Genomic DNA, 15,283 nt, shown 5'->3' with positions numbered 1-15,283 from the left:
GATAAATGAAGCCATACGCGTTCATAAGCCTTTTTCCTTATCTGTGCAACTGATCATATTTTGAGGGTTTTGTTTACTTTTAAGGATCACTCTAGATGAGTTGTGAATACTCAGATTTTTCTCTTTTCCCAAAAATTCAAGAGGCTTTCCTCAAATTTTCAGAAGCTGTTTCATAGTATGCCAGGCTCTAACAAGTTCTCAGTACCGTCGTACTAGATGGAAAGCACCTGTGATTTGGTAGAAGTGTATGTGGGGCAGCACAGACAGGGCATGCTCTCGTAAAACAGACTGTTTCTGCAAGGGCAAGACGGAAACCTGCATCATATGCATAATACATTTTTAATGAGGGACTTTTTTCAGGTCATACTATTACCGGAATCTGTAGATGTCTAGAATTTATGAGGACCTCTTTACACGTTTTACATTTTTTGAGGACTCCAGGGACAGTGTTGTGTTAGCTTAGAGCGTACAGTGCTCTGGCATATTGGTAACTGTCGTCCTTATGAGCCTGGCACTCTGTTAGTTGGTGAAGTTCTTATTTGAGTTTGAATGGCAGTGATAGTAATTACATATGTGAATTCCAGGTTCCTAGCTTCCCCAAGACCCCAGAAGTTGCTTCCAGTTTCCTCACAAGAATTGCTTGGGTAGATACTGTCCTCCAGGTGTTGGGGTTTCACTTGCTCAGTACGGAACAGGCACAGAGCTGAGCGGGGGCTGGGAGGGTGTTTACTTGTTGCCTTTACAGTTGTTTGTTTGAAGTTTTCTGGAAATTGGGTGTGTGTGTGTCTGTGTAATAAAACATGGATCCTGTGATTCAGGAAATTCATGCTATTCTTTCCTGTCTTTCCATCTACCTGAAACTATTGATTGAGCAGTTTGTAAAAGCACAATTACTTTATTCCTGTCTCAGTGAGTTTATTAGCCAGTATAGGGAATCAATGCAAACATGTATGTGCCCAGTTGTGTAGGAGTATAAGGTGATTTGTGCTACATGTTACAAAGTTGGTTTAAACAGTGAAGGTTATAGACCAAGGAAACAAGACATTTAGGGAAATAAGGGAATGGTAAAGAGAGAAAAGTAAGTTTGCTCAAGGTGCAGAGATATTTGAATGCCAAATTGAGGCTTTTGTACCCTCCTGCAGAGAGTGTGTAGTTCTGAAAATATGGTAGGACCTAATGAGTACTGTAGGAAGACTAGGATTGCTTTGATTGCTGCCATGAGAAAGTAGAGGGAGGGTATTATAACAATCTCTTTTAAAGTCTCTGTCCATCCGTTAAAGGGTGGCCAATGCCTCAAGTAGGGTGGGAGCAGAGGAAAGGGAAAGGAAGGAGGTCTTCTCTGGTTTGGGTGGTCGGTTTGGCTGGTGGTGGTATTGTTATAGAAAGGGCAAAAGTTGAGAAGTTGGTCTCAGTAGAAATTTACAGCGGGTAGAAAAGTAGACAGGGTATGGAATTAGGAGTTGATGGTTCTGAGGTGCTCCTCCAGCAGACACGCAGCAAAGGAGATACCTGCTTTTAAGAAGCAGAGAAAGTGCACGCAAACCAGGAAGGAGACTCAGTGCAGCTGGAGAGTGGGAGGACTGCAGCAGCACATAGAGAAGCCAGGACTGCTCCCATGGGGCAGTCATAGTATTTTAATATTCCTGAGAAGTTGAGGAACAAAGGACTGAGTGCCATTGTTTCTTTTTTGATGATGATGGAGCATTCTCCATCATCTTTAAGAAAACCTTAACGTGAGTGATGGATCAGTCAAACTGGTAAGGATTTGAGGTGGCTATCCATAGCTCGTGCCAGAAGTTGGCTGATGACAATAAAGACAGATAAAGGAAGCACAAAGAGGTCATGGTATCCGACAAAGGTTTGTTCAGGTGTCTGATGTGGCTTATGAGATGTAGAATCTGTAATACCAAGGAGATGGTGAGCTCAAAACATGCTGGGAAACTGGTGGATTGTTCAGGAGATCGAGGGGATATGGTGTGTGTGTTTTCTCTCCTATCCTTTTTTAGATAGAAATGTTTCACTGCCACTCCTCTACCATGATGTTGAATATGCCAAGCATTTCTTTTTGTGTATGATTAAGGAAACCATTCTTTTCCAGATAGGTGGTGTTATCCTTTCCATACAACTAGACTGTTTGCCAAGCACAGTGTAAAATTCAGGTCTTTCTGTGTCCTTGAAACAGGAGTGAATTTGTTAGTGGGTACAGAGAGTGGCCTGATGCTGCTGGACAGAAGTGGCCAAGGGAAGGTATATCCTCTGATCAACCGAAGACGATTTCAGCAAATGGATGTCCTTGAAGGCTTGAATGTCTTGGTGACAATATCCGGTAAGTGTTCATTTAGTAAAGCAGGATTACTTCCCAGTACTAAACTTCCATTAGCTCCTTTTTTTCTTTTTTTAAAAGATTTTATTTATTTATTTATTTATTTGAGAGCGAGCGAGTGAGAGCGTGCACAAGTAGGGGGAGGGGCAGAGGGAGAGGGAGAAGCAAGCTCTCCACTGAGCAGGGAGCCGGACTTGGGGTTTGATCCCAGGATCCCTACAATCCTGACCTGAGCCGAAGGCAGACCCTTAACCAACTGAGCCACCCAGCTGCCCCAGCTCATTTTTTTGACATAATGGCTAAATGAGGTACAACCATAGCATGGTTTTACAGTAAGGTGATAGAAAAATGTATTCAGATGTGACTGACAAGTACGAACTGAACCTGTGGCTCCTCTAAAGGGCAGTCTTGAGAAGCACAGGGACATGCACTGTCTAGTAGACCTCTCCCACGCAACCGCTGTCTGCCCCGACGCTTGGCGGGCTTAACGTGGCTTCTCCAGCGTGTAGGTTTGTGCCCTCTTTCACCCACAGGGCTCTTTCATGCAGAAGGAACTGTGTTCTGCCACGATAGTAAAAGTAGCATATTGTTTTTTTCTTACATCGGTTAACACTTACATAAGTTGCTTTTTAGAAAGAGTATTTTTTTCATACAAATCATGTAATGTATGTTCATCCTAGAAAGTAAGAAACTAGTACAGATAAGCAAGTAGGAGAAATGAAATGTAAAATCATCCAGAGATACTATATGTAGTGACTCTTCAGTTTTTAGCTTCTCATCTTTAAGCATACACACACTCAGTACACACTTAAAGGGGGAAAATCTGCGTAAAAATGGTTATGCAACATTTCAAACATACAGAGAATAATAATGAGAGAATAAGTACATAATAACAACACCCACATACTGATTAGTTACTTTTAACAGGTGTTAAATACACTCTTGTACCTGCGGTTAGCATCCCCTTACCCTGTCGAGCTGCCCATGGTAACCCTGTCCTGAAGTGAGGTTGTATCTTAGTCATTCTAGTTTGTCCAAATCATGTAGCTTGCTCTTTCCATCTCATTAAACATTTCTCCATGACATCTGTTTTACGTGGCTATAGAGTGTTTCTTTGCATAGATACTCTGAAATTTATTTACTTCTGTTGTAAGTCTTTTAGTTTATCCCTTTTTCCCCCTCTCATGTAAACATTTTTCACATACGTCTGTAGCTTAACCATTGTGCATACATACCCATTTTGCACAGATAATAATTTCCTAATAATTTGTATTATTGCTGGAGTCCAGAGTATACAAAATTGAAATACTTTAAATTGGTCTTATAATAACCAGCAGTAATTTTGATTTAATCATCTGCGAACTCAGGCTTGTTATATTTGTTTATATGTAACATTTCTCGGAGTTATTTTAATTTTCAAATAGGCTTTTGGTTGTAAGTAAAAGACCTTTGTTGAAATGCAGAAATTTCTCCATCCATCTCATACTTAAATGAGAAAACAGCCATTTACAACATGAATGTTGACGGGGAGTAGGTTTAAAATTAGAGGAAAAATAGATCTGCTGCTAAAAATGATTTAAACTTCATCTTGTGATCCAGTGAACAAGATGATTTATGGGGATCACTGATCAGCTGACACCAGTAATAATTTTTTGGTCTACTTTTCTGTATTCTTTTCCTCTTTTGTAATGGTTTCTACAACCATGAAAGTAACACATGTTAATTGTAGGAAGCTTCGAAAATAGAAAAAACTTTGGAAGAATAAAACAAAATGCTACCCCATATCAGAGACAAGTCTTGTTGACATTTTTTTAATATTTCCTCCTCATTTTTAATAAGATTTTATTTACATATTTGAGAGAGAGAGAGAGACAGCGTGACAGAAAGAGTGAGCACAAGCAGGGAGAAGGGCAGAGAGGAAGAAGCAGGTTCCCCGCTGAGCAGACCCTGGGATCGTGACCTGAGCTGAAGGAGATGCTTAGTCCACTGAGCCACCCAGCACCTCTCCTCCTCATTCCTATAAATATTTATCACAATATGGGAATGAAACACTATATACATAAAACTACATGGTTTTTGTTTCATTTAACATTTTATTTAATATTTTCTGACGTTCAAAAAGTCATCAAAACTTGAAAAGATTAAAGCATAAGACAATACAGAAAGTGCACAGATTGTAAGCATATACAGCTCAGTGAATTGTCACAGTTAGAATCCATCCACCTAGAATCCATTCACCTACCTTGGTGAAGAAATGCAACAGTCCCAAGTAGCCCAGAAGCTCCCCTGCAGTACCCACTCTGCTGCCTCCCAGTCCTTTAAATACCTTAGATTGGTTTGACCTTCAGTGAAGTGAATTGATATAAGTAGTAAAATGGTAAGCATTCTTTGTGTCTGGCTGCGTTTTTTTAAGAGCACCTTTAGGTTTACAAAAAATTGAACAGAAAATGGAGGCAATTCCCATCCCCCCCACCTCCAGTTTTCTCTATTATCTACATTAGTATAGTACATTTGTTGTCATTGATGAACCCATATTAACACTAATATTGTTATTAACTAGAGTCTGCAGTTTACATTGAGGTTCACTCTTTGTGTTGTACAGTTTGATGGGTTCTGACTAACACGTAATGATCCACCAGTACAGACTAATGTCACTCCCCTGAAAATCCCCCGTGCTCCACCTGTGCGTCTCTCCCCCAAAGTCCCTGGCAACAACTGATTTATTTTTTTTTTATACACTTTCTCTGACCTTCTCCAGAATATCATGGTTGGAATCATATAGTATGTAGCCTTTTCAGACTGGCTTCTTTCCTTCAGCAATATGTATTTCAGGTTCACCCATGTCTTTTCATGTTGTGTGGCTGTGCCACTTGGTTTTTCCATTCACTCACTGAAAGACCTCTTGGTTGCTTCCAAATTTTAGCAGTTATGACTAAAGCTGCTACAAATATTTGTGGACAACTTTTTGCGTAAACATAAGGTTTCAGCTCATGGGTTTATTAATTAAATACCTAGGAGCATGATCGCTGGAACATAAGGTAAGACTACATTTAGCTTTGTAAGATGTAGCCAGCCTGTCTCCTGAGGTGGCTGTATCATTTTGAGTTCCTACAGGCCACAAATGAAGATTCCCTTTTGCTCCACATCCACATTAGCATTTGGTGTTGGTGGTGTTTTGGATTAATGTAGTAGTGTGTCATTATTGTTTTAATTTTTAATTCCCTGATGACATGGTGTTCGCCTCCTATATATGTCATCTTTAGTGAGGTATCTGTTAAAGGTCTTTGGTCTGTTTTATAATTGGGTCGTTTGTTTTTCCTGCTGTTGAGTTTTAAGAGTTCTTTGTATATTTTGGATGCAAGTCCTTTAGTTTTGCAAATATTTTTTTCCCTGATTTGTGTCTTGTCTGTCCATTCTCTTATTAGTGTCTTCTGCAGAACAAAAGTTTTTTATTTTAATAAGGTCTAACTTACCAGTTTTTTTCTTTCAGGGATCATGCTTTTGGTGTTGTATCTAAAAAGTCATTGCCAAATCCAAGGAGACTATACCTGGATTTTCTCCTGTGTTATCTTCTAGAAGCTTTATGGCTTTGCATTTCATATTTTGGTCTGTGATCCATTTTGAGGTGATCTTTCTGAAAGGTTCAAAGTCTATAAATTCATTTTTTTTGTTTGTGGATATCCAGTCGGTCTAGCAATGACTGTTGAAAAGACCATCCTTTTTCCATTGAATTGCCTTGTTCCTTTGTCAAAGATTAGTTCATTATATTTGTGTGGGTCTATTTCTGGGCTCCCTGTTTTGTTCCATTGATCTGTTTTTCCTTTTGCTAATACCATATTGTCTTGATTACTGTAGCTTTATAGTAAACCTTGAAGTCACACAGTATCAGTCCTCCCAAGCTGCTGCTTTTCAATATTGTGTTGGCTGTTCTGGCTCTTTTGCCTTTACATATGAACTTTAGGGTCAGTTTATCAATATGTATTAAAAAATTTGATAGGATTTTGATTGGGATTACATTGATTCTCTAAATGAGTAGAACTGATATTATAGCAATATTGAGTTTTATCCATGACCACTGACTATATCTCCATCTGTTTTGATCTCCTCTAATTTCTTTTTTCAGAGTTTTTTAGTTTTCCTCAGAGACATCTTATTTAGGGTTATTTTTTTAGATTTACAGGTATATCCTTTTTTGTCTTTAGTGCTTTTTTTTTTTAAGATTTATTTATTTTTTAGAGAGAGAGTGGGGAGGGGGAGAGGGAGAGGGAGAGAGAGAGAATCTAAAGCAAACTCTCTGCTGAGGGTGGAACCTGATGCTGGGCTCGATCTCACAGCCTTGAGATCATGATCTGAGCCGAAATCAAGAGTAAGACGCTTGACCGACTGAGCCACTCAGGCCACCCCTTTTTTAGTGCTTCTGTAGATGGTGCTGTGTTTTTAATTTCAAATTTCCAACTGCTTATTGCAAGTATATAGGAAAGCAATTAACTTTTATATATGAACCTTGTAACTTGCAACCTTACTATAATCATTTTATTAGAGGATTTTCTTTTTTATTTTCTTTTTTTCTTTTTTTAATTTTTTTTTTAAAGATTTTATTTATTTATTTATTTGACAGAGATAGAGACAGCCAGCGTGAGAGGAAACACAAGCAGAAGGGGGAGTGGGAGAGGAAGAAGCAGGCTCATAGCGGAGGAGCCTGACGTGGGGCTTGATCCCAAAACGCCGGGATCACGCCCTGAGCCGAAGGCAGATGCTTAACTCCTGTGCCACCCAGGCGCCCCATCTTTTTTAAACCAGTTCTTTGGTATTTTCTACTTACATAATCCTGTATTTCTTCCTTCCCAGTTTGTGTACCTTTTATTTCCTTTGTCCTATTGCATTAGCTAAGACATCTACTTTGATGTTTAGGAGTGCTAAGTGGAGATACCCTTTCCTTGTTCCTAAAGAGGAAGTATCTAGTTTCTCACCTTTAAGTGTGGTATTATCCATAAGTTTTTTGTACATGTTCTTTATCAAATTTGAAGCAGTTCCCTTCTATTCTTATTTGCTGTGAGTTTTTGATCATGAAGTGGATGTCGGGTTTTGTCAAATATTTTTTCTGCATCTATTGATACGATCATAAGATCTTTTTTCTTAAGCTTGTCAGCGTGTGTAGTTTCTTTTGTTCAACATGATTTTGTTGTTGTTGTTCATAGAGCTATTTTATTCCACTTCATTTCTGTGTATGACTATACTGCAATTTATTCATTCTGCTGTTGATAGATGTTTGTGTTTGCTGTTCACAACTCTTAGGAACAATGCTGCTCTGAACATTCTTGTTTGTATTTGGGGTCTCATACATACACATTTATATTAGAGAAATTACTGGATCATACGTAGGGTGTGCGTATATCCTACTTCACTAGATAATGTCAGACTTCTCAAAGTGGTTCTAACAGTTTACAACGCTCGTTTCTGAGTTTCTAGTTGCTCTACACCTTCCCATACTGTCAGTACTATTGTTGGTTTTTTCAGTACTGCTGTTCTTTTTAATTCTAGACACCCTGATATAGATGTATGAAATTATATGTCATTATGGTTTTGATATGCATTAACTAATTAACTACTGAGAGCAAGTACCTTTTTTTAGGTATCTGTGAGGTAACTTCTTTTGCCTGTTGTAATCGATTGCCCACTTTTTCTATTGGGTTATCTCTCTTCTAAGTGATCTATAGGTTGTGAGTCCTCTGTCAGCTCTGTAAGTTGCACACATCTCCAGTTTATGGCTTGCTTTTTGCTGGATTTGAGTCCCTGCCGTGGGTGATTTATTTAATCTAATTGAGAAGTAATAGCGACTCCAGAGAGTTTTGAGAATCAGAGGACATTACACATGTGAAAGCACCTTGTAAGTTCTATTGCTTGTATTGCCGTGCAGATGTTTGTATTACTTTGTGGTTTATGAGTACTGTCTGTTTACATAAGTGTGAGTTCTTTATTCTTCTAAAAACTTTTCTTTTGGGGTGCCTGGGTGGCTCAGTCGGTTAAGCATCCGACTCAGTTTCAGCTCAGTTCACTATCTCAGGGTCGTGAGATCGAGTCCTGCATCAGGATCTGTGTCGGGCGTGGAGCCTGCTTAGGATTCTCCTCTCCTTCTGCCCCTCCGCTCTCGTCCTCTCTCTCTCTCTCTCTCTCTCAAATAAATACATGAAATCTTTCCTTCTAACTCAGGTGTATACTTAATAATAATTCTATAGGAGTTTCAGAGTCCATCTGAATAGCTTAAATTGAGGTTCTAGTAAAACTCATAGAGATGGTTCCCTCAGAAGGATATTTATTGTTCATTGACGTTTCTTTGGCTACTATTGTTATTATTGATGATATCTACTTTGAACATGCATGTAAAATATTTATATTTGTTTTGCTAGGCAAAAAGGATAAGTTACGTGTCTACTATTTGTCCTGGTTAAGAAATAAAATACTTCATAATGATCCAGAAGTTGAGAAGAAGCAGGGATGGACAACCGTGGGAGATTTGGAAGGATGCGTACACTATAAAGTTGGTAAGTTCCGGGAGGGTCATGAGGGTATTGTTTTACAGGGTTTAATTAGTGTTGTTTCTGATCCCCCTAGCTCATTTCTGCGATTTTGTTTCAAAGCATCTTCTAATCCTGGAGTGTCATCTAGCCTCACAGTGCACCTTTTAGCATAACACCGTTCATTCCCACTGCTCACTCTGTCATCTGTCCCTCTCATCCTCACGGTTCATTTTGTAAGCGAGGCTTTTCACCCTTTCTCTTTGACGGTCCACATTGTTCTCTGCAAGCTGTGGCCACAAGACCATCTCTAAGGAAACATTGCCAAAGGAAAGCCAGCTAGTTTGGATTCTTGCTTTGCGCTCCAGGCCTATTCTCCATTTAGAGGACTTTGGATCCTTGGCAGTCACTGATTAAAAGTTTGACAAACTATGGCTTGTCGTTTTGAATGAAGTGCACTGTGCAGACTACTGTGCTCTTAACTACTAAATGAATCACGCTGGCCAGCCAGTGTCTCATAGCATCTGTCTTGTGGTGGCTTGCATGCTGTCTTTCTTATGAAATAAGAGCTCACAAGAATAAAACTAAAACAAATTTTTTATGTATGAAAAAAATCAAAATACTGGTAATAATGTTGGAAATAAAGGGGAAATAATGGAGCTTAGCCAAATTAAACTTTTATGGGAGAGATGATATATTGTAATAGAATTTGAAATGGGAATTTGAGAAAAGCAACAAATGGTCTCTATATACCTATGACTGATTAACGTGAGGGTCCTATTATATATTATATAGTTTCTGCTAATACGTTTTATTTTTTCTGTGTTATAAAGTATATGCTGTAGTGAGTTCCTCTGCTTCCAAGAATATTGCAGTCCTTAAGATTTTCTTATTTATGTAATCTTTCTACAACTCCAGGCTCGTTGATTAATAATGACTGCAGGAGCCACCCCAATATAGGAATGATTCTGTGTTACTAGAAAGTAGTACTATCTCCTTGATTAAATTTTGGGATTAGGATTCTCTGTGTTGTGTTTATGTGAAAGAATTGTTGAGGTGTAACTAGAATCATTTAAGTCTAAATTTAATGAAACCAAGCAAAACGGGAAATGTACATGAATAGATTATCCTGCAAAGGGAGCTAGAGGCAAATGTGGTAAACGGTGCTGGGCTTTTATTGGAACAAAACAGCAGTCCTCAGTCCTGTCATTCTTACAGAATGAATCAAAACGTTTTCTTAGATAAGTGTGCAATACCATTCATTCATTATCTTTATACTTTCAGGAAATTATATTCCGTTTATCAAGACCTGTGCTGTATAGTATAGTTGCCATCAAGAACAGGGGCTATTTAAATGCATATTTAAATTAGTTAACATGAAATAAACTTAAAAATGTAGTTCCTCGGTGGCACTACTATATTCCAGGTGCCCGATGGCCACATACAACTAGTGGCTATCATATTAACAGTACACACATGTAAACCCTTTTGATCATTGCAGAAAATTTTATTAAACAGCACTAGTTTGGACAACGTCTTATAATCCTTTATGTCTTAATATTAATGTCAATGATTTATTTGAATAGTAACAGTATATGGAATTTAACAAGAAGAGTTATCAAGTTAACAAGTCATCTTTCATGTACAAAGAATGAAGTAGTACTGTGACATTGGATAGCTTATAAAGAAACTGGTAGAGCTACCCCTCAGAGCATCTGGGCTTTGTTCGTTTGTTTACAGTGCTGTAACCACATTTTTTATTTACTTTTTAATTTAAATTTTATTATTTAACATACAGTGCAGTTTTGGTTTCTGGAGTAGAAGTCAGTGATTCATCACTTACACACAACCCACAGAGAGCGTCTGTTTTTAAGCAGAGTTGCCTGGCTGCAGGAGAACCAAAACAGCTATGTAAAGAAGGCATTTTCAACTATATTTCCTTTACTACTGCTCTTTTTGTACGGAACTTTAGGTAGAATTCAAGTAGTCACTACCTCTGTAGATCAGAAAGTGGTTCAAAGTGATACTTAACTGATAAATCATACTATTATCCTTTTGAAGTAATACTGAGCCCTTAAGACTTCAGACTGGTATGGCTGTCATTGTCCTTGATTATTAAATACTTGCAGGCTAAGAAGATTAAGAACATTAGTGAAAGTACTCACTGATAATAACCAGAGTATTTGAGTTGAGTCCCATATATCATCAAGAAAGATGGGAACAGCCTGAATCATACATAAAAAGTATTGGAAAAGGAAACTCTGAGGAGGTTTGATCGCTCAGTATTTTTCTCCCGTTGGTCCGAATGACTCAATAGAAGGCATATTTGTAAAGTTTGGAAAAGACAACTAACAGAATTTGGAGTTCCATGTTGATTCTGACTTGTACTTCTCTTGTCTTATGTTTGTTGTTTTCAGTAAAATACGAAAGAATCAAATTTCTGGTAATTGCTTTGAAGAGTTCTGTGGAGGTCTATGCGTGGGCACCCAAGCCATATCACAAATTTATGGCCTTTAAGGTAATAGCATCAAGTAGCGTCAGCCATGGATGTGTGACCAGGAGCCAGGGGATAAGTTTAAAAACTCTAAACAGTTAAAACTGGTCATTTAAAAATTATGTAATAACACAATGTATAACTTCATCATAAGGAAGACGATTTCCAGTGTAATAAGCCTCACTGTCTGCTTTCTCAGTCCTCAGAGTATGAGAAGGAGAAAGCTAAATATTTGGTAGAGACTTTGATTGATATGTCAATGTAATAACAGAAGAAAGGACAGAATAACACCTTCTCTATTTAAGAAAGTAGACTGTGACCTGCTTCCTGAAGTCATGCATGTGTATAAAGATTTAGATATATTTTGATAACAAAAAAGTATCCAACAGTAGGCAGCTTGAACGTATATCTATTCAATAGAATACTTACTAAAAATTACAGAAATTCTTAATGACACAAGAAATATGTATATCATGCATTAAAAAGAAAAAGTAAGTTAAAAACATGAATAATACATCATTTTTGCCTAAAGGAAAAACTGTAGAAAAATCTTAACAGTTTTCTCTGTGAGTATTTTTTAGTATTTTTTATAATTCTGGAGTTTACATTAGATACAAACTTAATGAAATTCTTAATTAAAATGATATCACTGTGACATCGGATATTATAAATAACTTAATAACCTCATTTCTAATATTAGACACAAAACCTTAAGCGTAGCTCCTGGGACTGTTTTAGTGCATATCAAGAAATTAATAATTTTTCATCCAAAATCATTCTATTATTTTTTAGTAGTTTTTGATATATTTTATGAAATAAAGGATAAGCTTCAAGTATTTGGAAAATTGACATATTTAAATTGCTTATTGCTTGATTCCCTAATAAAGCAGGATAAATGGGCTTACCGTATTTGCTTAAAAAATAAATCCACATATTATTGACTAAAAGTAATTGGTTGTAAAATAACAGTTATCTTCTGAGATCTGGTCTTAATATCCTTTATGTTCCAGGTGTACTCTCCAAGCTGCTTTTATAAATATATTGTTTAAGTCTGTCTTGTGAGATGTAGGTATTGATACTAATGAAGAACTGGGGTCTCCCAGTACATTATAGGTCATCCAGTACAGCTTTTCATCACTGTATCACCAGTCGAGAAATGAAAGTAGAGGTCTGTATGGTGACCTTACTAGAAGTTCTCAGTATGTGACTCCTACAACTCCTCCTCTTTCTCCATTGTCTGCATTTGAATAGTTGAGTGGTATACTACAGAAAGTCCTGATTATTTCACTTTGGATGTATTTGTCACCAAGGCAAACAACAGAGTGGAATTCTTGGGCCAACTCAGGGGAATTTGCAACATGACTTCTGGAAGAATTGTCTTCCAGATGCTGATTGACAGACAAAAGCAGAATAAATTTAAAAAGACTTCTAGAGTATTTTTGTTTATGGTTGTTGCCAGAGTGGCTCAGTAATTGAATAATGGAGTACCTTGGATTTGGCTTCTCTAATTTGATCTGTCAGAAGTAAGTTCTACTCTGTCTTAACGGCTTCTCTCTTGGTTACTTCTCTGTAGTCATTTGGAGAATTAGTACATAAGCCATTGCTGGTGGATCTCACTGTGGAGGAGGGCCAGAGGTTGAAAGTGATCTATGGATCCTGTGCTGGATTTCATGCTGTAGATGTGGATTCAGGATCCGTCTATGACATTTATCTACCAACACACGTAAGAAAGAACCCACACTCTATGGTTGGTTGACTGGCTTCATTTTGTTTTGACTTTTTTCTTTACTCTGCTTAATGAACTAACACAAGCAGGGATTCCTTGCTTCCCCTTGGTATGGGGGTGAGTATTTAAAAGATGTGCCATTTTCAATAGCTGCATGCTCTGAGACAAGTGGGGATCCATTCTCCCGGCTCTGTGAGGCCCTCCTGAAAACCTCTTAGCCCTGGCTTTGACTAACATGGGATGGATTTGGGGCAGTTGCTGGCAGGCCAGAGCATCCCTGGGTTGGGAATGGTTTGGGGAACAAAATTTCTTAATGGAGTCCACAATCCAGATATGTTCCAGGGGCCTCAGAAATGTGAACTAGTGGAGTATATGACCTGTAAAATGTGGTCTTTGGGATATATGTTGCATGGGTTTTCCAAAATTTTATTCAATTTCTGTATTTATTCACCAAGAATATTAACCAGTGCATTCACTAAGACAGTCTTTTGGAGCACTTTTGCAGGGATAGAACTAACCACAAACATACTTCCCTATACTTTTTTCCTCTTCTCTAGATCCAGTGTAGCATCAAACCCCATGCAATCATCATCCTCCCCAACACAGATGGCATGGAGCTTCTGGTGTGCTATGAAGATGAAGGGGTTTATGTGAATACCTATGGAAGAATCACCAAGGATGTGGTTCTGCAGTGGGGAGAGATGCCAACATCTGTAGGTAGGTATCACTCAGAGGAAGAGGTAACATTTGTAAAAGTGGAGCCTTCTGTAAAACTGCATGTATTTATCACACCAGTTTTACGTGTTGTTTAGAACTCCTGGTCATTTAGCAGAATGGTTGAGGGGGGGATAAACAGAATGGTTGGCGATAGATGTTGGAAAGTAAGATTGTAGACCATGGGACTGGTCATCGTCTATTTTAAAATAAAATCCAAGTAATTATTGAACGCTTTTTAAAAACTCTTGTCATTTAATCCTTAAGACATCCAAGGAATAGGACAGATGTTGTTGACTGATTTGTGGAAAGTCAGGTGAAACAGAAAAAGGGTAAGGGATTGTTCTTTCGAATAGCAGAGCTACAATTAAAAACAGCCTCTTGATCTTCCGGTGTGCATTCAAGAGTAAAGGGGCAGAAGGGCTGATACCTGAAAATTTCAATTTATATTCCCGACCTCTTCTGGTTTTATTGCAGCTAGTCACTATCTCTCTTCATCACTTCTTCAAACTGCCTTCTTTATGATTGGTTTCAGAAAAATATGAGCACAAAACTCTGTATCCAGTGGGTCATTGCTCACGATAAGCATGAACCATCTCAGGAATTCAAATTACCACTTGCCAGGATAAACTTAAGGTTACCAAGGCAAAGTTCCTTAAAAACAAAAATCCTTGAATGCTAGGCATTCAGGTGTGTGTGTATTATACGAGCAGCTTCTTTTCATGACTGTTTCCTTATCTTTAACAATTACATGTTTTTCCCTTCTCAAAAAGCATATATTCGATCCAATCAGACGATGGGCTGGGGAGAAAAGGCCATAGAGATCCGATCTGTGGAAACTGGTCACTTGGATGGTGTGTTTATGCACAAAAGGGCTCAAAGACTAAAATTCTTATGTGAACGCAACGACAAGGTAATGGTTTCCTTAGGACTTCTTTTTAGCTGCTACTAGCTTTAGTAATGGCTTATTTTCTGTGGAGTTTGGTAAAGCCTTTTCTTGGGGTTTTGATAGATTCTGAAATAAATTAATCAAGCAGTGTTTTAGTAGTGACTTTTTAGACCTGTTTATGGGGGATGGGTATATTTTATTTTGTATTTGCTTATAAGGGCACGAGAGATACTTATCTCTGCCAAAATCATTATATGTTGGTTTGTTTGTGGTGGTGGTTTTTAACCCCATTAGGTGATATGTGTGAGCTGTGTTTGGGTTTAGGGACAGGGAAGGTTAAAGCTGCCAATTTAAGTGAATTGGGTTCTTTTGTGATTAGAAGGGTCCCCCTTGCAAATTTGGGTAGGTAAAAGTGTCCTCTCCCCTGATAAGCATCAGAAAGATACCACGTGTCTGCTTCTGAATAGTAAAATAATTTTATAGTTTGCATGTCAGAAATACCTAACCGCATAAATCATTTTACGCAGAAGCATGAGCACCTCCTGCAGCTGAGACCCCAAAGCTTCAAAGCCCCGTTTAAAACCTTTGTTTTTCAAAACTGGACACATCCTTGTCTCCTTCA

The 15,283-nt window shown here is 38.1% G+C and overlaps 1 protein-coding gene across 50 annotated transcripts in view; it reads left to right on the top strand.

The window, feature by feature from the left end:
* The window catches only part of MAP4K4 (mitogen-activated protein kinase kinase kinase kinase 4), a 188,889-nt gene that overhangs the window by 168,297 nt on the left and 5,309 nt on the right, over positions 1-15,283 (top strand). For 28 of the 50 annotated variants that reach the window (XM_057309057.1, XM_057309060.1, XM_044378798.3 and 25 more), the window contains 6 exons: positions 2,183-2,326; positions 8,731-8,865; positions 11,256-11,356; positions 12,906-13,055; positions 13,616-13,775; positions 14,546-14,685. In XM_057309057.1, coding sequence (XP_057165040.1) covers positions 2,183-2,326; positions 8,731-8,865; positions 11,256-11,356; positions 12,906-13,055; positions 13,616-13,775; positions 14,546-14,685 — 830 coding nt within the window. Of the gene's footprint in view, positions 1-2,182; positions 2,327-8,730; positions 8,866-11,255; positions 11,357-12,905; positions 13,080-13,615; positions 13,776-14,545; positions 14,686-15,283 lie in introns of all 50 variants that reach the window. The other 22 variants (XM_057309046.1, XM_057309051.1, XM_057309044.1 and 19 more) reach the window with 1 other exon arrangement.

The sequence above is a fragment of the Ursus arctos genome, unplaced genomic scaffold (genome assembly GCF_023065955.2).
Source record: "Ursus arctos isolate Adak ecotype North America unplaced genomic scaffold, UrsArc2.0 scaffold_8, whole genome shotgun sequence".
In the NCBI taxonomy this organism is placed as follows: domain Eukaryota; kingdom Metazoa; phylum Chordata; class Mammalia; order Carnivora; family Ursidae; genus Ursus; species Ursus arctos.
The sequence above is the reverse complement of the archived record's forward strand: the minus strand, read 5'-3'. Positions and strand labels throughout refer to the sequence as shown.